The 23203-nt window shown below is 39.3% G+C and overlaps 1 protein-coding gene across 2 annotated transcripts in view; it reads left to right on the top strand.

Annotated features, from left to right (window-relative positions):
- Nucleotides 1-23203, top strand: part of LOC146547732 (gamma-aminobutyric acid receptor subunit gamma-3-like) — a 182646-nt gene that overhangs the window by 112399 nt on the left and 47044 nt on the right. For both annotated transcript variants that reach the window (XM_085264491.1, XM_085264490.1), the window contains exons 4-7: nt 2692-2783; nt 3228-3359; nt 8526-8608; nt 22518-22655. In XM_085264491.1, the coding sequence (XP_085120617.1) occupies nt 2692-2783; nt 3228-3359; nt 8526-8608; nt 22518-22655 (445 nt within the window). The remainder of the gene's footprint in view (nt 1-2691; nt 2784-3227; nt 3360-8525; nt 8609-22517; nt 22656-23203) is intronic.

The following is a 23203-nucleotide window of genomic DNA, read 5'->3' as shown; positions in this document are numbered from 1 at the left end:
TTTGTGAGGTTATCTGTTGAGTCACCATTTGGGTAAAGACAAAACTGTCCAGTATGGAAGATTTCTCTCCCTCCCATTCTATTTAAAAGTAGAATGGGAGGGAGAGCCTTCAGTTTTCAGGCCCCTCTTCTGCAGAAACAGATTCCAGTTTGGATTTGGGAGACAGACACTATCTCTACTTTTAAGATAACGCTTAAAACTTTCCTTTTTGCTAAAGCATACAGATAGTGCATCATGGGAATCCCCCAGCAGCCTACAGCGTCACCTGATCCAGCCCTGAGTATTTTTCACTCACTGTGTGTTAACAGACCTCTCTGCACTGAATCATACTTGTTATTAATCTCTGGCTCTCTTCCACAGCATGTCCTTCATCCTGTCTTCCTTCTCTCACCCCAACTGGCCGCCCCTCCCTGAGCCTGTTTGTGCTGGAGGTTTCTTCCTGTTAAAAGGGAGTTTTTCCTTCCCACTATCACCAAAGTGTTTGCTGTGTTTTTCTCTATATTGCAAGGTAGACCCTACAATAATACATACAGAGCGCCTTGAGGCGACTGTTGTTGTGATCTGGCGCTGTATAAATAAAATTGAATCTCTGCGGTACTGGCATAGTTTACGTCTTATCAGTACAGCAACTCCTTCCAGCTGCTGTACTGACCTTCTGCTAGCCAAATTGGAGGTCCTCATCTCCTGCCAGTGGTATCAGTAGTTCTCAACCATCTGACTTAATAATACAACGATGCACTTGAACTCTTGGCTTTTTCTGCTTAATTCAAAATGATTTCGCATTGTTAAAAAATAAATAAAAAATAAATATATATATATATATATATATATATATATGTATATGACATTGTAGTTTATAGTCGCCAGTCGATCGTGTAGTTTAACATGATTATTTCCTGTGCTTACTTCGTTTTGGGATGTGAGTAAAACATTAAGGAGCAAATCTTAAGCAATCGTGACTTCCTGATTTCACTTCCAAGTGGGGAGTAAAAGATTAAGATGTCAGAGTGCGCCATCATAATGTCTCTATGGGAAGTGAAAGAGTGAGGGATGAATTTAGGCTCTGACATTGGAGTTTTACCACCATCCTTGCCCACACACTGTTGTTACTTCCATGTACAAATGACAGTGCCTGGCCCACACTTATTCTCCTAGTCTGCCATCCTCCAAATGTACATGAAGACAGTGAGTGGGGAGTGACAATAACAACTCTTCTTTGAAGAGGAATGTATACTCAGAGGCTATACTCAGATGTGGGGGTGGAGGTGGTGCCAAAGAAGTGATGCATGAACAGCAGCAAGCATAGATTTTAGTGGGAAACAAGCAAATTTAGAAAATAAGTGAGCAAAGCACTAATGATATAAGTGCAAACGAGTTTCAGTAGCAGGATGCACTATGTGAGAACAGTTAAATTGACTGCCTAAACTATCTTCTAGAGTATCTGTAAATTTGATCACAGCCAAAACTGCACACAAAGCAGGTGTTTCACTGTATTAATAAAGCAATAATAGCAGCCATTAAGATGTGTAAACTATGAAGAGTGTGTAGCCAACTGTCTTGCAGAACCCACATGTATCTGCAAGATAAATGCTTTTAATTGCTGCCCGAAGGAGAGTGAAGATCAATGACTGACATTCTTTGTCAGCTCTAATTTGCCTGGTTATATTTAGCCGTTATTTTGATGCAAGTTCTCGGGAGGAATCTACAGGCTTCAATCGAAGTTTCATGTGTGTGCTAAAATCTCCGAGAGCTAATTCTGCTGTTTTACAAATTCCAAATACTTGAAGTGTGTTATGGGTCGAGGTTGGTGGATTATAAACATACCTGTGGGAAAAAAGCAGCAAAGAAAAGGTGGATTCAAATCCACTCTTCTAAGACAGAGATAATATTAACATTCCCAAAAACCAGAGCGTTCTCACTCCCGAGGCGTAACATGTGGACGTTTTGTCACGTCCCGCGGCGTTCCTGAGGAACGCGAAAGGAGACCTTCGGCGTTCTTATGGTACGCGGCGGGTTATGGCTGGAATCCAGTGCAATGACGCTCCCGTGGTAGTAGACGTTCCAGACCTGTATTCCAGCCCTAAACCTAACCTTATCCCTAGCCCTGACCATAACCTTATTCCTGACCTTAACCAGGACTTTAATGATGTTAAATAGCGTGTTTCTAAGCGATTTGAAGAAAAAGAGCGAACATGTGTAGGTTCAGTCCAGACGGTTCTCATATTTCCTCTTTTTCCTAGGTCGTCATTTAGGAACGTGGTGGGTAGCCGAAAACGTAATATGGTGACGATTTGTCACCTAGCGTAAAATGTTACGCTTTGGGAGTGAGAACGGGTTGCCAAAAACACAACATTGGATTCAGTATTTTTTTAAAAACCTCACAATTAGACGCAGGGTTGGGCTGAGGTGAAGGAAATGTGCTGAAGCAAACAGTTTGTGAGATGGTGTAATTTAATTTCCATATCAAAAGCATAATATGTATTGAATGTTTGCAGCGAGGGCTGCAGTGCTTTTGTATTTTTCTTTGATGTGGACACATTTGTGTTCAGACAAACACATTCTTGGCTCTTCTCGAAGGATTCGACTGGCTGCTTAGCACACAGACTTCTGGCTGCACGTCTCTTTCTGCCTTTATTCTTCTCTAACACGGGTTGTCAGATCTTTATATTGACTCTACTTTTCTCTTCCCAGGAGTACCAGATCGATATTATCTTCGCCCAGACTTGGGTGGACACCCGTCTGAGGTATAACAGCAGCAGCATGCGGATTCTAACCCTCAACAGGTATATTAGATTAAGTAAAGACATACTATAAAGTTTAGCAAAGACATACTGCAAATATACAGGAACGTTTATTAAAAAAACTCCTAAATATATCAGCTTTGTGGGTGAATCAATACCAATGTAGTGATAATTATACTAGATCTCTTTTTTAAAATGAACTACTGCTGTGGCTATTTTTCACCACTTTAGCATCTACTATTTGAACATTTTCATATGATAAAGCAATATTCTTCACTCCCTCTGTCTCTCTCTCTTTGGAAGAGGTCTGTAATTAATGGAACAAATTGATTGATGTGCTTTGTTTTCCCCTAGTTGCCCGAGTATTTTATTATGCTCTTATTGGGAATGAGTGCAGCCTCGTGCATTTCAAAGAAATCTGAGGGAATCAGTCTTACCTCCTTTCCTCTCTCTCTCTCTGTATCAATTTCCCTCTTTTTCAACCAGCAATATGGTCGGTCTGATCTGGCTGCCCGACACCATCTTTAGAAATTCCAAGAACGCCGATTCTCACTGGATAACGACGCCCAATCAGCTGCTCCGGATCTGGAACAATGGGAAAATACTTTATACTCTGAGGTAAAACCCTTCAAAACACATGGAAACACACAGAACAGGAAGATAAAAGAACAAAAATCGAGAGCAGACATATCACAGCCAATGACTGCTGGTAAAAAAAATCTTTTCATGAGAAATACTCCCTCTATTCTGATTCTTAATGCCAACTGTATATTGTGGCTAAACAAAATTCTGCCACCAGTGTTGACATTGAGTACAGACAATAAAAGACATTTGGACTTTAGTCTGTCTAAAGAGCCAGATGGATGAACCTATCTGTATGGGACCATAGCAATCCAGATTTGTGGCTGCAAAAAAGACAAAAGAAGAAAGAAGTCAATGAGGAAAGACTTCTGTTGGCTTTACTGGCAGATTCACTGTTTTTTCATACATTTTAAATTAAGTCCAAAAACAGTACCAGAAAACAGGATTTACCTGTGATATTATTGGCCAACAACTTGTGACTGACAAGTCATTAGCCAATCAGGCTGCAATCTCACAGTCAAATGTGCCCCTCGTTATCATGTTTGATTTCGAAAGACCAAGATGGCAACAAAAGAAAACATTTGAAGCTATGGGTGATGTCACTGTAGCTCCGTCTGTAATTTAGTGTTATAACTCTTTAAATGTTTCTTGTTGCCCCCTGGTGGGATGTGAAGGTATTGCAAGTGGGTCTTTTACAATAAATATATGTTTTTGTTAAAGGAAAAAAAAGTTTCATTTTGTAGCTTTGTCTAAAATCAATTGTTTATATTCACAAAGAAATAAAAAAGAAAGAAATCATCACATTTGAAAATCCAAACCCTAATTTCTCTGATACTTTGTCCTTAGCAGGAAAGAGCTAAAACTGGAGCATTGGCTGTCGGCTGCCAAAAGTAAATCTTTGAAAGTAGAATCAACCTGAACATGCAGATTGCTATCCATTTGTATCTTGTCTTTCTGTTAAAGAGATGAGACTTGCCTTTCTTAAGGTGTTCTGTGACTGAAGTCTAATAATTAATACCAATAGACCGCATTGATAGAACTATGAACAGTCAACTGATCACTGCGTAAGGCTACCCCTCCTTCAGGCTGGTTCTGCCAGAGGTTTCTTCCTGTTAAAAGGGAGTTTTTCCTTCCCACTGTCACTAAGTGCTTGCTTATAGGGGCTCATGCGATTTTGGGGGTTTCTTTGGAATACTTTAGGGTCTTGACCTTGTGAATAAGCGGCATATAAATGAAACTGTTTAATATATATTATTGTTTGTTAGATGGCGTTATCTTCCTTTCCATTCATGCAGAACGGGCCAGTGTATGCTATGTTTGAGGAGGTAACAAAAGGAACAACAGGGTGCTTTCCTTTAGCATTCAAAGACCAGCCATTATTATAGCTGCGCCATATTATACCGCTCACGGTAATACCGGTACAGTGCTAGGCAATGATAAGAAAATGAATTATCGCGATAGAATATGGGTAGAACGCGCATGCGCATTGATGAAAAAGCACGGCGTAACGGAGAATGAGAATGGGGAAAGCAGATTGTTGAGTGAAACGGATGAACCAGAATTAGACTGTAAAAATGGTGCAACTTAACTGGTTTGGTGTTTGTCCGTCAGATACACAACAAAGCACATTTTTTTGTAGAACATGCAAGCGGCCGTCGTTATTGCCGTAGGCCTATTTGTCGGACTAAGGTGCTCGTAAATCTGGGAGTAATCTGGGTCCTAAACTCCGTCCTTTAAGGTCCCGAAGTCAAACGAACATCAGAAACTGTCTAAATTCTTCCATCTTTAATAAAACGATCAGCGTTGCTGCTTTACCAGGTGTAACTATGATGTTTAACACCCAGGCATCCATGAAAACAGAATTCATTACATTTAACAGAGTTAGAAGTTAGCGGAAGTTAGCTCGCTAGTTTCGCTAGTTACCTAAGCATGATATAGCATGTTCTGACTGAGAGATTTCTGAAAAAATCTAACGTACAGCTCTGCTATCACTTCCAACATAAATGAAGACAGGAAGCTACACAGCAGTGACGTTTGTAGGGTTACTGAAGTAGGGCTAGCTGGTATATAATGATGTGCTACGTGACTGCTAGCGACATAGCTATGTTAGCATAACATAAACAGAAAAGCTGGAGGATGAACGCTAACACTTTTCCACTCGATAAAAGTTAACGTGAAGGTTCCTGATGGTTAGAGACAAATGCAATCGCATGCTAGGATGCTGTAAACAGGCCAAACTTCAGTCAGGAGAACAACTGAGATAATCCATCCACAATATGAGGTTAGTCATTAATATACTGCAACAACATGGGAATAGAGCAGCTGTGATAGAATACAGCATTAACGAATCAATGGTACAGAAGTGGAGGAAGCAAGAAGAATGAGTTGAATAAAGTTTGATTTATCTGACTGCTTTGTTTCGCTTAATGTGCCTAATAATCCCGTGCACCTTGTGGTCCGAAAAATACATATTTGACTTTTTTATTTGGCACACTGCAGTTAAATGTAGCAAAGCACCTCTTTTTAACTTCAGTGGATATTATACATGGTTATGCTCAGGATATGTCAGCCCATTTCTACTGGAAATGCCTTTTGGTTAAACTTTCAGCAAGGAATTTGCATTTGCACTGTTAAATGTTTATATGGCTTTAATGCACATAAAAAAAACAGCTGCTTGTTTAAGTGAAATAAATGGATGGTGTTTTTTTTTTTTTTTTGCGCTAGTGAAGTTGTGGAGTTGTATTTTGTCTCGCAGAAATTATATCGTCAGTTATATCGTTATCGCAAATTTTCAAATATATATCGTGATATATATTTTTGGCCATATCGCCCTGCTCTAGCTGCCATGCAAAAACACCTTCAGGAATAAAATTCACTATTTGACTGCAGTTGGTGAGTCACATAGACAAACAGGAAGACACAGACAGAGAAAAACAGAAGGCAGATCCAAAACAATAAAGAGTAAAATAAAATCTCAGGAACATTACAGTTGTATAAATCATTTTAGTAACAGCAAATAATCTGATATTGGTTGTTGTAGAAAGCAGCACCTCCCACACATACAGAACACACAGCAATGCGATTTTGATTTGTATCTTTTTAAATTCTAACTGCATCTTTCACCCTTTACATGAGTTTCTGTACCACATAGCATTCTTTACCTTTGGTGCAGTAAGATAAAACCCTTGTGTTTCTTTTCATTTTGTTGCTTTCGCTCTGACAGCCTTTCAGTGGCTGAGTAATGACACACAGGTGAAGGTGATGGCCTTATGACAACCCCCCCCCCCCACCCCCACCCACCCAACTGTGTGACTGCACCTACAACAGAAAACACTCAGGATTAAAGTGGACGGGTTCCTTTTAAATTGGAGTGGCATCTGGGTTTATGAGTCCTCAAGCTCTGACATGAGCTTTTTTTCTGTCTTGAAGATCAAATTTCACCTGTGCATCTAGTATTTCGAGCTAGAGCTGGCCTAATGGCAAGGAACCACCTTGAGTGTTTGTTTTCAGACATTTTGTGGAGCTGATGCACAGCTGCTGCTATTTCAGGACAGTTCAGGTCCCGTCATGGAGGCAAATAAATTCAATAAACAGCATTTCCCAAAATGACTAGGGTGTAAGACTCTGGCATTTCATTCCTTTGTCTTGACTGGCAAATTTCGGTTAGTTCCCTGGGTATGCTGTGATGTCTGCTTGTGCAAATACTCAGAAGGGAGCCACTTTTCAGACAGCCCACTTCCATTTTTAATTTATGGGAGGAATAATTGTAGCAGGATGATTTTGGATGTTGTAGAGGTTAATAACAGTGTGATCATGAACTTCTAAATTGAGCCATAAATATGCCTGTTATCAACAGGGGTTCAAGATTAAAATGCACTGCTGTGAAACACCAAGTTTATACCTGCACTAATCAATATTTTAATATCAACAAAAGACTTAATGATTATCTCTAATGTGAAAGAGGTCACTTGTGGTGACACACCCACAGGAATTAGCAGCCGATGTGGCTGTTTCCATCAACTCTACAAAGTATTTCAGTAGCAGTTAAAGGGGAGTTCAAAAAATCATTTTGTAATCTGATACTGGATCTTAAAACAGAAGAAAGCTGTCTTCAGTAGAAGAGGGAACTGAACTAAAATTTTCTGATTGGCTGCATCTCCAAAACAGGTTTGAAAAGCAGGTGGGTGGGGCTTGTGGTAAATTGGTCAGTTGTAATGTAGGGCTTTTCTATTTTTCTTGAGCACTCATAGCGCTTTATACAACATGCCTCATTCACACAAACACACTTGGCCTAAAAGTTTTTGCTTTTAAGAGCTCATTTTATTATTTCTAGCGTTTCTTTCTGTGATGAATTTGAAAAGTCTTGCTTCGTTAGCAGGTTATTAAGTGTCAAAGAGACATATATTTAGGCCATATTCGCCTTGACTGACACATCTCTCTCATCTCCGCCGTGTTCGTTGCTGCTTGTTCTTTTTCACCTCAGCTCCACTCTCACAATTTGGCTTTTCCGACTCCCGACAAGGATGGAAGCAAAAATGCAAATTGAAACTGTACATCATCTGCACTTTGTTCACCTCGGAACAAGACGAGCGAGGCAGCCCCCTTCCTGCTTTGACAAAGGCTCCTCTTTTGTGCTCCACGTCAGGCGTTTAATGAGGAATTGTAGCAGCGACAAAGACACAACAACACAAGTCAAAGAAAAAGCCCATTTTCATGACTGTCATTTTTACAGCCCTTATCATTTTGATTTATTAAAGTGACACGTAGAGCATATAACTTGAATTGGATTTAAGTTTTTACCTTACTTGTATGATGTGTCTTTTTAATCACTGCTGCTTTTCCTTAACAGCCTGTGTATTGACTTGTCCAGTGATCTTAGCTGAGAACTGCTGTTTTTAGAAGCTGACATGCCTTGGAGTCCTGACATGTGTGAAAAACCAGACCTGATACTGATGATGAAACATTTGTGCCATTTTCAGGGATTTTACACATCAACCAAGCAACCAAGTGTGAACCTGTACTATCTGGGTGGAAGCCAGTGCTCTTATACTGTAGTGCATAATGTGATATAAGCAGTGATGAATCCAGTGCACTCAGACCATGTGCTTCATGGGCCGAGAAATGAAGCATCCAAAGCAGTTTACTGCCTTGAATATCTTTGTCTAAGTGCTTCTGTCCCTCTGCACTTGTCTTACTCTTCAGGATGACCATCAACGCAGAGTGCCAGCTGCAGCTCCATAATTTCCCAATGGATGAACACTCCTGTCCTCTCGTCTTCTCTAGCTGTGAGTATTGGGATTAGCATGCACACAGACACGGAAAACACACATAAATATGCAGATACTCGTGCCTATACACCTCTAGGGCAAGACTTTGAAAGCAGGCGGGAAACGTCCTGGAGAAAAAATGGAAACCAAATAGAAAGTGAACTAAAGGCTAAGTGAAAAAGTGCTATCAGTCAATCAAACTTTATTTGTATAGCATCTTTTGTGTGGGCTAGTGCAGTTCAAAGTGCCTTACAGATGACTGAAAGTATGAAAACAGTAAAGAAACATATTAAGGACTTATTTAGGTATTAAAATCACTGGAGCATTTGAGCATCGTTCAGTGATGAGTGTCAGGGCTGGGACTTTTTTTCCCTCCCAAACTATGAATTTGAGTTCATGTAATGATAATCCCCCACACACAATAACTAAGAAGTGAGAAATGAGAAAGCAGCTTTTTGGATAATACACTTTGCATATTAATCATCAAGGAACTGACCTAACAGTAGGGGTGGGAGAAAAAATCGATACTGTGTAGTATCGTGATATTTTGTTTGCTAATAATGTATCGATACAGGGACAGCAGAAATCGATATTTTGTTACAAACAATTTTTTCGTGGACTGGATGGTTGTATTCAGTTAAAATGGTAAATGGTAAATGGCCTGCATTTGTATAGCGCTTTTCTAGTCCCTAAGGACCCCAAAGCGCTTCACACTACATTCAGTCATTCACCCATTCACACACTGAACTTAACATTCCAGTTACGGTAAGTTGGACTAGAATGTAATACAAACCGTTCAGTTTGTCAACAATAAAACTGACTGAAATGAGAGAAAGACTGAGTGTGAGACTTTGATATTAGATAAAATGAATATTGATAAAGTTTACCTTTATGTACAGAATTTGAATATTGCAAAATATTTTAAAAAATTGCAATAATATCGTATCGTGCGTTAAGTATTGTGATAATATCGTATCGTGAGTTGTATGGTGATTCCCACCTCTACCTAACAGCCCATTGTTCATTCAGTGACGCTAGTTTCAGTCATTGTGCAAATGTACTGTTTATAAGGTTGGGGAGACCTGCAGTCAGCTGAGACCTAAGAAGTCACTTGGATGAGTGAAACGTATGTCCCACTGAAAACGCTACTTCCAGATGAACAAAATAAACTTTTTGGGTGAAAGCAACTACTTTCAGCTACCCCCTTATTTATGAGTGTCACTGCATATGGCTTCTTTACATTGTTAAATCCAGAATCTAATTTAAAATCATTACCCTCTGTAACACTGGTGGTGCAATACTAGACCTGTTAGTGCTACTTCTTGCCTTCTTTGCATGTAGTGCAGGCAGTATAGTTACCTTTAACCACAGTACGAGGACAGAAGGGAAATATGGACCAGATCAGACAGGTTCTAGATTCGTAGGAGCCAAGGGTGTATGACAACAGAAGACTTGTACACAGTAGGTGTAGAAAACACAATTGCATTTATTAGCAATTATTAAAGTTGTGCACATTTAACAAAAGTAGAGCGCTCTTCTTGAAAACAAAATAAAATAAAATAAACCCCACAAATGGTTGACCCAAGGATATATTGTCTTTTGTGTCTTTTCTAAAGTCAATTTCAGTCTTTCAATGTTCAATAGTCACTCAGTGTGTTTGTAACCAGTCGGGTTACAATCTACCAGTTCATCCGGCTCTTTGGGCTGGGCTCGCCATCCAGTACTGGAAAAGGGATCCTCGATTCTTCTCAGGTCCTCAAAACCAATCCAATCCAAATAAGCAAAGGAAAAAACCTGACCATGCGAAGCAACAAATGCTACACGGGGCTTCACAGTGCTCACGTTGGCTCACGGCCTCTGGAATACAGTATCACTCTTATTATTCTTGCCGAAAAAAGGACTTTCTCTATCCAGCTAGCTTCTTCGCCACACGGGTAAACTGATCTTTCACCGTCTGTGTCTCTGGCGTATCTGACTGGCACATGAAGGCACACACAGGTGTCTGAGCAGCGCACAGACTGGGGGAGGGTCAGACCGGCCAATGATTGGTCACTCAGTGGATCTGACAAACACACTCTAAAGGACTAAGTCCTGCCCCCACACCATTTATACATTACATATACATATGTACATATTAATTAAACTTATGTTTACATGCTTTTTATCAGTATTTATTATAATTAACTTTGTTTTTATCAATATTTATTTATACTTTTAATCCCGTTTTTAACACTGGGTTACACTTCACATACAAGGTCTTAAGTAACGAGGCCCCACTTTATTATAAAGAGGTTTCTTACTGTTAAAGAGGAGTTTTTCCTTCCCACTGTTGCTAAGTGTTTGCTCATAAGGCAGGAGTGTCCAACTCCAGGCCTCAAGGGCTGGTGACCTGCAAGATTTCGATATGACCCTTGGTCAACACACCTGAATCAAATGATTAGTTCATTACCAGGCCTGGAGTTGGACACCCCTGTCATGAGGGATTGTTGGAGTTTTTTCTGTGTTATTGTAGAGCCTTTACCTTGCAATATAAAGGGCCTTGAGGCGACTGTATAAATAAAATTGAATTGATTCACAGTGGGTAGTTCCATGTGTTTGATTTGGCAGATCCCCTTACACAACCCTAAAGGGATTTGTGTCTCTTTCCAGGATCAAACCAGGGATTTTTTGCTTGTTAGGTGAATGTGTAAACCACCACACTATGAAACCATGTACAACATTGTTTGAATGTGCAAAAAGTTTCCACAGTCAAATCATAGTGAAAGTCACCTTAGTTACTGAAGTCTAGGAGTTATAAAATACATAAATGGATTTAGAAGTCCTACATCCACACTTAAGCAAGTTACTTCAGCAAATGGATGGGTACACCCAAAGTATCTTTCTACTCAATTTTGAGCACTCAAAAAGCTCAAAGAGAGTCTCATTCACCCAGTCACACACATGCAGTGCTTTTATCTAAGCACTTTTATATCTAACTTTCACACTCAAATCAATGTATCAGCAATTCAGGTTTAAATATCTTATTCAAGGATACTTTCACACAAGGACAAGAAGCACTGGGGGTCGCTCCACCAACCTTCCAACTGGTAGATGACCCGCACTATCACCTGAGCCATAGCCGCCCCAAACAAACTAAAGGTGTTAGGTTGTTAGACTGAATCTTATCTGGAATCAAGTAACCAAAAGAACAGCAGAGTAGATCCTGAGTGTCTGTATGTTGATTCAACAGGGATAATATTAAATTAAAGTTGACACCTAAGAACTTCATGCATTATTTGTATCTCCACCATAAACTGATGCAGGAAAAGTACAAAGTGGATGATAGAATGTAAAACGTTAAAGTCCTGACCCTCAAAATATCCTTGTGTCTAAACCCAACCAAGTAGTTTTTAATAACTAAGCTTAACAGCAAGTGAAAGTAGAAGACAAATGAGAAAATTGTTAGAAAGTGTAAAATTGTTAGAAAGTGACAAAATACAGTGGTGTCTGCAAGATGCAAAGAGGATATCCTGCCTTGGAAACTGTTATCTCTCAGCAGTCGATATTACTGCATCTGGTGTGTCAGAGCGACGTTGCCAAAGAACACCTTGTGTGTAATATGGAGACAAAAGATGCATCTGGCAAAAAAAACAGCATTTTTTTTACCCATCACGATGAAAACTTGTTGGCCAGCCAGCTCAAATCTTGATGTGGTCCAGTATTTGAAAGTGAGCTGTTGCTTCCACATTGTTAGAATACAAATAGCAGTTGATTGCTGAATATTTAGTAGCAAGGAAATTACAATACTGGATTTGTTGGATAAATGGCATCCTATCACGGTACCACGCTGGAAAACACTAAATGCCTGAGAGTGACCCATTCTTTAACAGATGTTTGTAGAAGTAGTTTGCATGCCTAGGTGCTTTATTTTATACACCTGTGCAAGTGACTGGAACACCTGAATTCATTGATTTGGACAGTGAGTGATTACTTTTTACAGTGTAGTGGATGTTTTCATGAGATGATCATATTAGGGATATCGGTTTTCAGTGGTATCAAATAAGGGAAAACATGTCTGAAATGGATTTATTGAGCACAGGCTTGTACAAATCACATGTTCAAGGTTGCTTTTCAGGGTTTCAAAGCGTTTTACAACGTCATGAAAAAAATTATCATTGTTGGCAGCTTCAGCCACATGGCACTGGACCTGCTGTACGCCATTTAAAATCTGGAAATATACAACTGACCATCAGAAACCAGATAAAAGAAAAGAAAATGTGATAGTAGTATCCAGTGGTCCACAGTTGTAACATGTAAAACAAATTTTTATTTGCGTTTCTCTCACAATACCCCTCACAGACAAAAGCACCTCGTGTCCCTACCACCCTGCCCACCCGCCAAGCTGAAAAGCACTAAACACCTGAAAATGCAAATGCAAGGGAGGAGGTGCAGATTTTCTGGCACAATATCTCCATGCAGTCCCTTAGTAAACAAGGACAAACCCAGTTTTATTGTTTAGTGGCTGAAAAAGGGGGGCTGCTAATCCTCAGCAAATATCCTCTTTTTTAATTCAGTGGTCTGTTTGCAGTGAAGCTGCTCTGCTGCTCGAGTTACAGTCTTCCAGGGTTGCATTATTTCTAGAGTATGTTATTTTTAAAAGTATTTTTTTAAATTATATACAATTTGAACCATAATTCAAAGTAAAACAAGAGTCTTCAGTAATGTTATAAAGCTGTTTAAAATCCCAGAATATTGCCATAAGCTCTATCACTCTATCTATCTATCTATCTATCTATCTATCTATCTATCTATCTATCTGTCTGTCTGTCTGTCTGTCTGTCTGTCTGTCTGTCTATACACGTGTATATATCTATACATGTGTATAGATATATACACATAAAAATAACGTACCAATTAGTAATTGGATGAAATGAATGCAATGATGATAGTGTAGCAGTATAAGTACAGCTGTTGACTTAAATTAATCGGTGGGGCAGTGAAACACAGCTCCCGGACTAGACCAGTACAAAATCAAAAACTACTCAGGATGTTGGAAGCAGTCGAGATGTGCAGGAGACCTTGAAGTGGATATTGACCAGAGCTCTACGTATTCCATATGGACAAAATTATTCGCCTATTACAAAGTGGAAGCATTGTATTACTGCAAAGCAAACCACAAAGACACAGCCATGAAAGTAACGTAAAAGTTGCCAACACTCTGCTGACTCAGTAATTGCAGAGTTCTGCCATCCTGTGGCATTAACATCAGCTCAAAAACATCATAGTTATGTAATTTTCTGGCACAATATCTCCATGCAGTCCATGCAGGTGTTTGTTATTTTGAATCACAAAAGTCATTATTTTGGAAGGAAACCTTTGAAACAAGATTTAGAATTAATTAGGTAAAAATACTAAATCTTTTTTTTTTTATCTCAATCGAGCGAAGGAACACTTTTTCCAGATTTTTTGACTGTTCCTTTACATAGTCAGAAACTCCCCAAATATCATAAAAGAAAATCAAGTCAATAAAAGCAATGCAAGAAGCTCTTTTGCTGCCATGAAATTAGTCTCCCCTGCATCTCATTAGCAAGCCCATCATCGAAAAGATAAAAATCACATTCGATTATGTTTGACAGGTCATTCTGTTGGCCCAGAAATCTTTCTCTGATTTATTTTACATAATAATCATTACCCAGTGCAGCTACAAATGGCAGTATTTGTCAGCGCCCATTATTAAACCTCCACCCAGCATTGAGTTCAGATAATCCAATTCCATTTTCCAACATATATAGAATTTGTTCAGTGTGTGATGAAACAGTACTGCAGTTACTGAAAGAGCTATTGACCGTAAATTGGCTTCCATTATGTCTCTTCTCTTAGTGAAAGGTTTCACAGTAAATAACCCTTTTTTCCAAGGTCCATGTGGTTGGACATTTATCCTCCATCAAAGAGAACGACATCTGTCAGCAACATCAGGCAAACCCATCTGAGTTGAATTTCAGGAAATTTGGTGAACAGGTAAACCTCGACTAAAGGATGCTGTGGTAGTGTCCCCAACAGTGTCACCAGCAAAGCACCCCCACACCATCACACCTCCTCCGCCATGCTTCACGGTGGGAACCATGCATGTAGAGAGACCATCCGTTCACCTTTTCTGTGTCTCAAAAAGACACGGCGAGTGGAAGACCAACAATCTAAAATCTGGACTCATCAGACCAAAGCACAGATTTCCACTGGTCTAATGTCCATTCCTCGTGTTTCTTGGCCCAAACACTCTTCTGCTTGTTGCTTTTCTTGGTCGTGATTTCTTAGCAGCTATTTGACCATAAAGGCCTGATTCGCGCAGTCTTCTCAAAACAGTTGATGTAGAGATGTTTCAGCAGCAGAGGTGACTCTTGGTCTTCCTTTCCTGGGGCGGTCCTCATGTGAGCCAGTTTTGTCACAATGCTTTATGGTTTTGGGGTCTGCACTTGAGGACACAGTCAAAGTTTTAGTAATTTTCAGAACTGACTGACTGACCTTCAGCTCTTAAAGTATCGATGGACAGTTGTTTCTCTATACTTAGCAGATTGGTTCTTGCCATAATATGAATTCTAACAGTTTTCAAATAGGGCTGTCAGCTGTGTACCAACCTGACTTCTGCACAACACAACTGATGGTCCCAACCCCATTAAGACGGCAGGAAACTCCACAAATAAACCCTGACAAGACACACCTGTGAAGTGAAAACCATTTCAGGTGACTGCATCATGAAACTCAATGAGAGAAGGCCAAGGGTTTGCAGCCCTGTCAACAAAGCAAAGGGTGGCTACTTTGAGGAATCTAAAATATAAGACACATTCAGAGTTATTTATCATTTCTTTCTTTGCTACATAATTCCATGTATCTTGTTTCATATATTTGATGCCTTCAGTATGTAACTACAATATAGAAAGTAGTAATAACAATGAAAAAACATGAAATGAGAAAGTGTGCCCAAACCTTTGACTGGTAGTGTATATAGGACCAATTTACAACAACAGTCAGGTGCTTAATATTGTAAGGTAAAGACAATAATACAACAATACAGAGAAAAACCTACAATGAGACAACCCTCTATGACCAGGCAATTTGGCAAAGGTGGGAAGGAAAAACAGTTTTAATTTAGCCACTGAAGGTGAATTACCCCTGCACAACCCCTGTGTAAACAAATGGAACATTGGCTTAAAGGGAGGGGGAATAGAATAGTGTAAGATAAAGGTTATTTTGAACTATGAATCTCCTGTTCATTTCTTACAGTTTATCTGTGACTCACCTCTAGAATAAAAATTTGTGGCTGGGAATTAGCACGATAGGTTCCCTTTATGGAGCAACAGAAACTACATTTGTATCTGTCATAGAATGAATTTCAAGAAATTCTTATTTTATATTTATTTATTTGAATGTCCCCTATTCTGGAGACAGCATCCATCTCTGCACATGTGTTTTTGATAACCTGTTTATCCATTTCAAGGCTCCAAAAAAGCCAATTTCCATCAGTCTTAACGGTGCAGTACAACTGAGCAGCAAGTGTTTCTCTCAGGTCGTCTCCTTCTGTTACGCATAGATGAGTTGCCAGCCTATAAGTGGCATATTCCACGGCAGATGGTCCACGATATGAAGCGCTGCTGTAGGGGAGCAGGAGGATAGACAGAGAGAGAGAGGGCCAGAACCAGTCATTGAACACTAGAATGACATCTGAAAATGAAGCCATAATTGTCCCTCATTTTTCAGCTCTGTCCAATCACGTGCAGCCTTCTAGTGTGCAGTAACATCCAACTACATTTCTGTGTTACCACTCAAGGCACGCAGCAGCTGATGTGTTATAATACCGTCAAAGTCTAATGTTCAAGGCTTTTAAAATGTTCTCTCTTCATCATGAAGCAAATTAGAAACCTCCCCATTACGGCTGCAATCAGTTTCATATATTGAGATGGAACATAATATTCTTGATGGATGCGTTCATGGCCTCACTAATTTCACTTATTAATTCAGAGTATTTTTCGATAGCAGCTGTATTCCTGACAGGCATTATGCAAGCAATCCGACACCGTGAAAACATGTTTTGAATTAGTGGCTTCACCTTGTTTCAAAGATGCTTTTAAGCTGCTCTATCTTTCTTTGTTACTCTAGTCTCTTTATGGTAGTGATTTCTGTTAAATGGCGATCTCAGTATAAAAGGTAGCAAACGATAAAACTAACAAGCCATCATTACAGGCACTTTGCACTCATGCAGCTCTCCACATCAGAGCTGTGCTTCAATCATTTTCTTTAAAAATACCTAGTGTGGTGCAACATATGGAGGATATTTACATTTCAAAAGCATGCATCATTAAATATGAGAAATGGAATATGTGTCACAAAATGCTGGCCATGAATAAGAGTCAGAAAAAACATGTTACATATTCAGTGCCAGGTTTAAGTAACCTTACAAAGTCTGCACTGTAAATTAAAACAAGACCTCCTGTGAGAGGCCACATAGTGCTTCAGGCTAAATGGTAATGCATTTTCTATAGCTGTGTTATCGCTGTAACATTTGACAATCAGCACTTCAAAGAAATGATGGGGATTTAATTAGTTTGCGGGCATTTGTCGTGGCACAACTTTAACATATTTAAGAGGCCAGTCACTGAACTTACTGCCATTTATTGCTATTGCCATTGACCGGCGGAGCCTGGTTCTGCCTGAGAGGTTCTTTCCTGCTAAAAGGGAGTTTTTTCCTTCCCACTGTCACTGTCACCAAGTACTTGCTTGGGCTGATTGTTGGTTTTTGTCTCCATTATCGTGGGGTCTTTACCTTACAATAAGAAGAACGTTGAGATGATTGTTATTGTGAATTGAGGAGAACATGACTGTCTGTAATAAGCTGTATGAAATCCAGTATTTTTGAGGGCATTTTGTTCAAAAACACAAAGGTCAGCTGCATAGTGGAAGAGAAAAAAGAGTAAAGCTTCAAATCATTTTGATTCTGTGGACAATGATTGCATGCTTCACTTCTAACAGAACCCTTTGATTCCATAAAATGTTGAACTTACATTGGCATGGCAGAAGAGCTGTGAATTCCTCTTGGCTCGAGTATTTCATCCACTAATTGTTCAGATATTTTGGTAAAAGCCAAAAAGTGTCAATCTGACAGTGGTGTTACATATAAAGTCAAGAAACTTTCCAAATTCCAAAGCATTTATCCTCTGGGTTCCAGTTTTTTCGAGATATTTCAGTCTTGACAAGGGGTGTAGGACCTTCACTGACCAACAAACTGACATTGCCATCCCTAAAGCTGTCCTGCTAGTGTGTAACAATCAAGAAACATCAGTGTATCTCAGTGCTGTTGAAACAGACTAGTCATGCATTAAAAGATGCAATCAGCAGTCCTCACTCCATCATGCTCAAAAAAAGAAAGCACAAGACCTCCATCATGGCTGCCACAGGGGTTTTTACAGTACTTGAAACCCCCACAAAGGTTCATGTTCAGTCGTGGCTGAGCATTCATGTCGCTCAGGTTTTGTGTTCTTGTTTTCATTTTGAAAAGCTCATCTAAAATGTCAAACCTTTGGGTGTCACTGTGACGAACAAGGGATGCAATCCAGTGCTTAGAGTTTAAGCATATTCCCAAAGCAGCTGACGCTGGAAATGAACCTCGACTGACCTTCTGTACAATGTGCTTGCAGGCTCTTTCTTTTCTTTTCCTTCGCTTTTTCAGTCAGCTAATCGTTACTAAGCACAGTAAACTCTTACTTTTGGACAGAAAGTCCTTTCTTCTTAAAATAACTTAGTCTATTTATATGTATATATGTGTATACTGAACTTCTTAATCCTTTAAGTGGTTGTGATTCAGGACCACGGGCTTGTTGAAAAAGAGGAATAATGTCTTCTATTAGCTTGCATTATATAAAAAAGCTAGAAGAAATCAAATTTAATTAACTGGCTTTGTTTAGAGGGATGTGGCAGAAGAAGGCCTCTCTTGTCTTCTTTGTTTGGAGAGTTGGAAGGGAGAATATTAGAATCAAGGCCAGAGACAGCTGTAATTTATAAGATTGTGAAAGAACATGTGGCTTCAGGGGGCTTTTAAAAGCATGAAGGCTCTTGTAGCTATGGAGATACACTGGCAACACAATGCCTGTCTGCAGAAAAGATAACTGTAAAACACACACCAAGAGAAATATGATGGCAATAATATTTGCCAACTACATCCCTCTTGCATCATGGTGATTGCTCCTCTTGGTTATAGATGGCTATCCTCTAAATTAGACCATTTACATAATTAGTCTGGTTGCCAGTACAGGGCACGACAAGCCTTGCCACTTGCTCATTACTGCTGTCACTCATTTTTGCATGTCAAACTGGTTCAACTTGTCAATTGAGCTCAGCTTTTTTTCTTTTACTTACAAGGAGACACCAGTGTTGTTGATGTATTAGCTTTCAAGAAAATTCAATTCCCAATGTGCTTGCTAGTGCTTGTGTCTAATGTCTACCCCCGAGCAATACCCTGCATGTGAAACTGTGCCATTTTAAGGTTGAACATCTCCAGAATTAGTACAGAACATAGTTGCTCCAGCTTTAAAGCCTTTTGAGCAGGCCATTCTCCTTGTAAGCACTCCATGGAAAAAGCACTTTTACATGTCACTGAAGTGGAACAATGGGCTTGTAACAGAAACACATATCTGACAACACGCTACATTAAAAGAAAAATCGATTTTTATTAAGAAAAAGGCAAGCCACTTCTATTATCTTTTTCTTTAAAAGTAGCCTAGAGGCTGTCTTTTTACCATTACCCTTTAACATGTACCAGGTCCCCAGTTGCCTCTTTTGAGTTTTGAAAGAAACTAATAGATAGAAACAGTCAGTCAAAATCTAGTAAGATGTGTGGCTACATAAAGAATGGTGTCTGGGTCCAGATCCAGACTGCTGGCCACCTATTGGTGAGGGCATAGAACAGAATTTATAATGGTCTCTAACAAAATAATGCCACACTTCTTAATTATTTTAAACAACTCACAATATAAAACATTTTTCTTTGGACAAGGTGTTTCCCTTAGATTATAAAATGTATTCACTTGGACAGTTTGCATTTTGGAAAACACTTCCCCCAAAAAACACTTTCTGAGAGGCAGACTCACTTTAGCATTCTCTTGAACGACTAGTGTCCCCACAAATTCAAAACCTCCACATCAGTGCCGGTATAAGCAGTAGAATTTAAACAGGAAATAAAAAACCTTCTTTTTAAAGTTTTCTTCAGAAAGTCACATGTTTTCAATAGTTTGAAAAAAAAAAAAAAATAACCAAACTCTGAACCGCTATACCTCTGAGCCACTGTATGGATGTATCATTGAAATTATTGTAGAAACACAGCCATACTGCCAACGCCACGATAGGTGCGCGAACAGCTGTAACAAAACAAGAGCTGCAACAGTAGTAAGTTTTCTAATGTAACCAAATTTTCTTTTCTTGTAACGTAACAGCACTACTCTTTAGGCAACAGCAGCTCAACCCAAATATGCTCCAATAGCAAAGTTTGGCAGCAACTTATTTAATTTGAATCAATTTCTCGCTATTATAATAACAATGGAATTTGTTTGGTACCCTAAAAAATACCGGGTTCGTGACTCAAAGCATGCGCTAACCTCATCATCTGCTAGGTTGCCTGTGACCCATGTAAAGTTAGGCTTGGGCTAGGTTCATTTCTACCCATAATATGTAATTTTTACCTATTTGGTATTCCCAAATTGCATCTTAGAGAGATGATTTGATAGATGACTTCTGTTTTCTGGAACTGTGTTGTTTACCATGTGACTCAACAACACCCTAGCCCTACCAGTAAACCGTTTACTGGCCATCAGACAGTGTTGGGGAGTAACGGATTACATGTACCGCTGTTGTTCTGGGAATCCATCCTACCTGGCAAACCATCCTACCTGTTGTTTCTGCGCATGCGCACAACACGAAATTAAGTGGCGAACCGTCCTACCTTTGTGAATATCAGCTAGAAAAATACTCTGATGGGTTAAATTAACTGCCAAACCATCCTACCTTTGTGAATGTCACCTACAAGCATACTTAAACAGCTAAAATTAAGTGGCAAATCGTCCTACTTTTGTTAATCTGAGCTAGAAGCATACTTTAACAGCTAAAATTAAGTGGCAAATCATCCTGCCTTTCTTAATAAGAGCTAGAAACATACTCTGACGGGTAAGATTAAGTGCCAAACCATGCTATCTTTGTGAATGTTACCTACAAGCATACTTTAATGGGCAAAGTTAAGTGGCAAACCGTCATACCTACTTAAATTGGTGCTGGAGTTACTCTGTGACAGCAGAAATGTGCATAAACTACTTATGGTAGGACGTTTTGCCAAAGTAGGATGGTTTGTCAGAACACCGTTACGTATTTAAAATACAAAATATGCGTAACTGTATTCCATTACAGTTACCATTTAAAAAGGTGGTATTCAGAAAACAGTTACTTTGCTGAAATAAAGGGATTACATGGTGGTTTTTTCCTGTTTCATATGTTCGGCTATGCCCTCTCTATTTTTGGTTTCCATGCCCCAAACAAAACGCGCATTAAGAGGCTCTAATGCCTGTATCTCAATCTCGCGGCCCATGTCACCCCTACTTGTATGGCGTTATTTTTGTGCCACTATTCTGAGCGCACGTAAAAAAAAATTTGAGCACACGTAAAAACAGATTTGCAGGTGCGTTATGAGGAGAAATTTATTTTGAGCGAAGAAAAGCTAAATTTGAGTGAACAAAACTCATTGCTGCATGCAAAAAAATGTATTTTTGTAATATTCACAAAAATAACGCCATATACTTGCGGCTGCATAATGACGTGAAGAAATATTTTAAAAAAATTATTCACAAAAATGATTTAATATGAAGGCAATAGGCAGAGTGTTATAGGCATCGCCCTAAGAATGTAGCCTCATGGGCAGTGTAGTCCGTGCTGCAGGGAGAATGGACTGCCTTACCCGTTATGTGTCTGTGAGCGAGGGAGGGAGAAAAAGGAGAGTGGAAAAGTACGAGCTGTCACCGAGCAGAAACGGGAGCTGGAAGCATGTAAATATAATAATAACCACTGCAGCCAAAAAGAGTGCCTGACGAGCCCAGTTGTAAGTAAGCTATTAAGACTCGACTGTACAGTTTTTTCGTGTTTTTCTCCGAAACAATAAGTTCTGTTGAAACAGCCTTTCAACGCCTCTCTCTGTCTCTCGCTAGCAAAGCTGACCCAGATAACAAATTAAAGCTAGTTTTCAGCTACGAGCCCAACACAGAACCCGACGTATTAGCCAGAGGTCCCTTTACTACGGTTCGGAGCCGCAGACCTGTTTTATATACGCATGAAACAGTTTTCTATATGAGATCGCTGCAAAAAATGCAGCCTTACCTAATGTCCACCCTACTGTTACTCATTTTATATTAAGATTTAAAAATCTAGTCGGTATTGGTATGGCGAGTAGCCTTCAGTAATAGTAATAATTCACATTCATGTAGTTGTAAAAAGCATGATAATATAATAGGTAATCCAAAGTATTCAGAATACGTTACTAACGGAATACGTTACAAAATACATTTTGGGGCATGTATTCTGTAATCTGTAGTGGAATACATTTTAAAAGTAACCTTCCCAACACTGCCATCGGATGTATGTTACTTTAAGAGGTTAAGATGAAAACTACAGTAAATAATTCAAGAGAATTTGTTCACTATGGTTGTACATAATAGATTTCAAGGAAACAAGTTGTTCAGTTGGTCTGCAGTCCACTCAACTACTAACAAAAACTGGCTGTATATAACATATATAATTTAGGCATAAAATAAAAACTGCATTGTTGCAACAATCTTTTCTGTATTCTTTATTTCAACTTTTATTTCTACCTTTCTCTCCCTTTCATATTCTTTCATTTACACCAAATTCTCCATGTGGTTTCTAGACGGCTACCCACGAGATGAGATTGTGTACAAATGGAAGCGAAACTCAGTGGAGACATCTGATCAGAAATACTGGAGGCTTTACCAGTTTGACTTCATGGGGCTCAGAAACACTACGGATGTCCTCACGACTACGGCTGGTAAGTAAAGTGCTGAGAAAAGTTCAAGGAAAGGTTGAGAACTCTTCACTTCAGTGAGAGAGAACGTGCTGAACTATAGCATTTCATTCATTTTTGACAAATAATAGTAAGAAACTAAAGAAAATAGGCAATAGTGGAGGTCACAGGGCAACTGGAGTTGTCAGGGGTTCACATTTAAGCTGAAGAACTGTTCAGCCTCTCGTGCTGCTTCACTACCTTGGCGCCTCAAGCTTCGCACACGTTAAGATTAGCACCATGCCCATAAATGTAATCATATAACTACAAGCTCAAAGCTCATAAGTATTCCCCTCGGGTGTAAGGCCAAATAGGTTTTTCCACTGACATTAATCACCAAGATTAAACATTAAAAAGGAAGTTTAATTATTCACTTCTTTCCATCTCCCTTCCCATGCTGTTAGACCTTGTATACTTTGACAATTTAATGTAAGTTTAGGAAAGAAAAAAGTACTGTTGCCCCAACAAGTTCCTATAACTACATGCACATTTGGGACAAGCTCTTAATGTATATTCATTCTTCCACATGACCC

This window comes from Mchenga conophoros, linkage group LG23 (assembly GCF_057382185.1).
Source record: "Mchenga conophoros isolate Kocher_MC1m ecotype Shallow Benthic linkage group LG23, M_conophoros_male_GT1.1, whole genome shotgun sequence".
NCBI classification, from domain to species: Eukaryota; Metazoa; Chordata; class Actinopteri; order Cichliformes; family Cichlidae; genus Mchenga; species Mchenga conophoros.
This window is presented reverse-complemented; position numbering and strand designations above follow the sequence as displayed.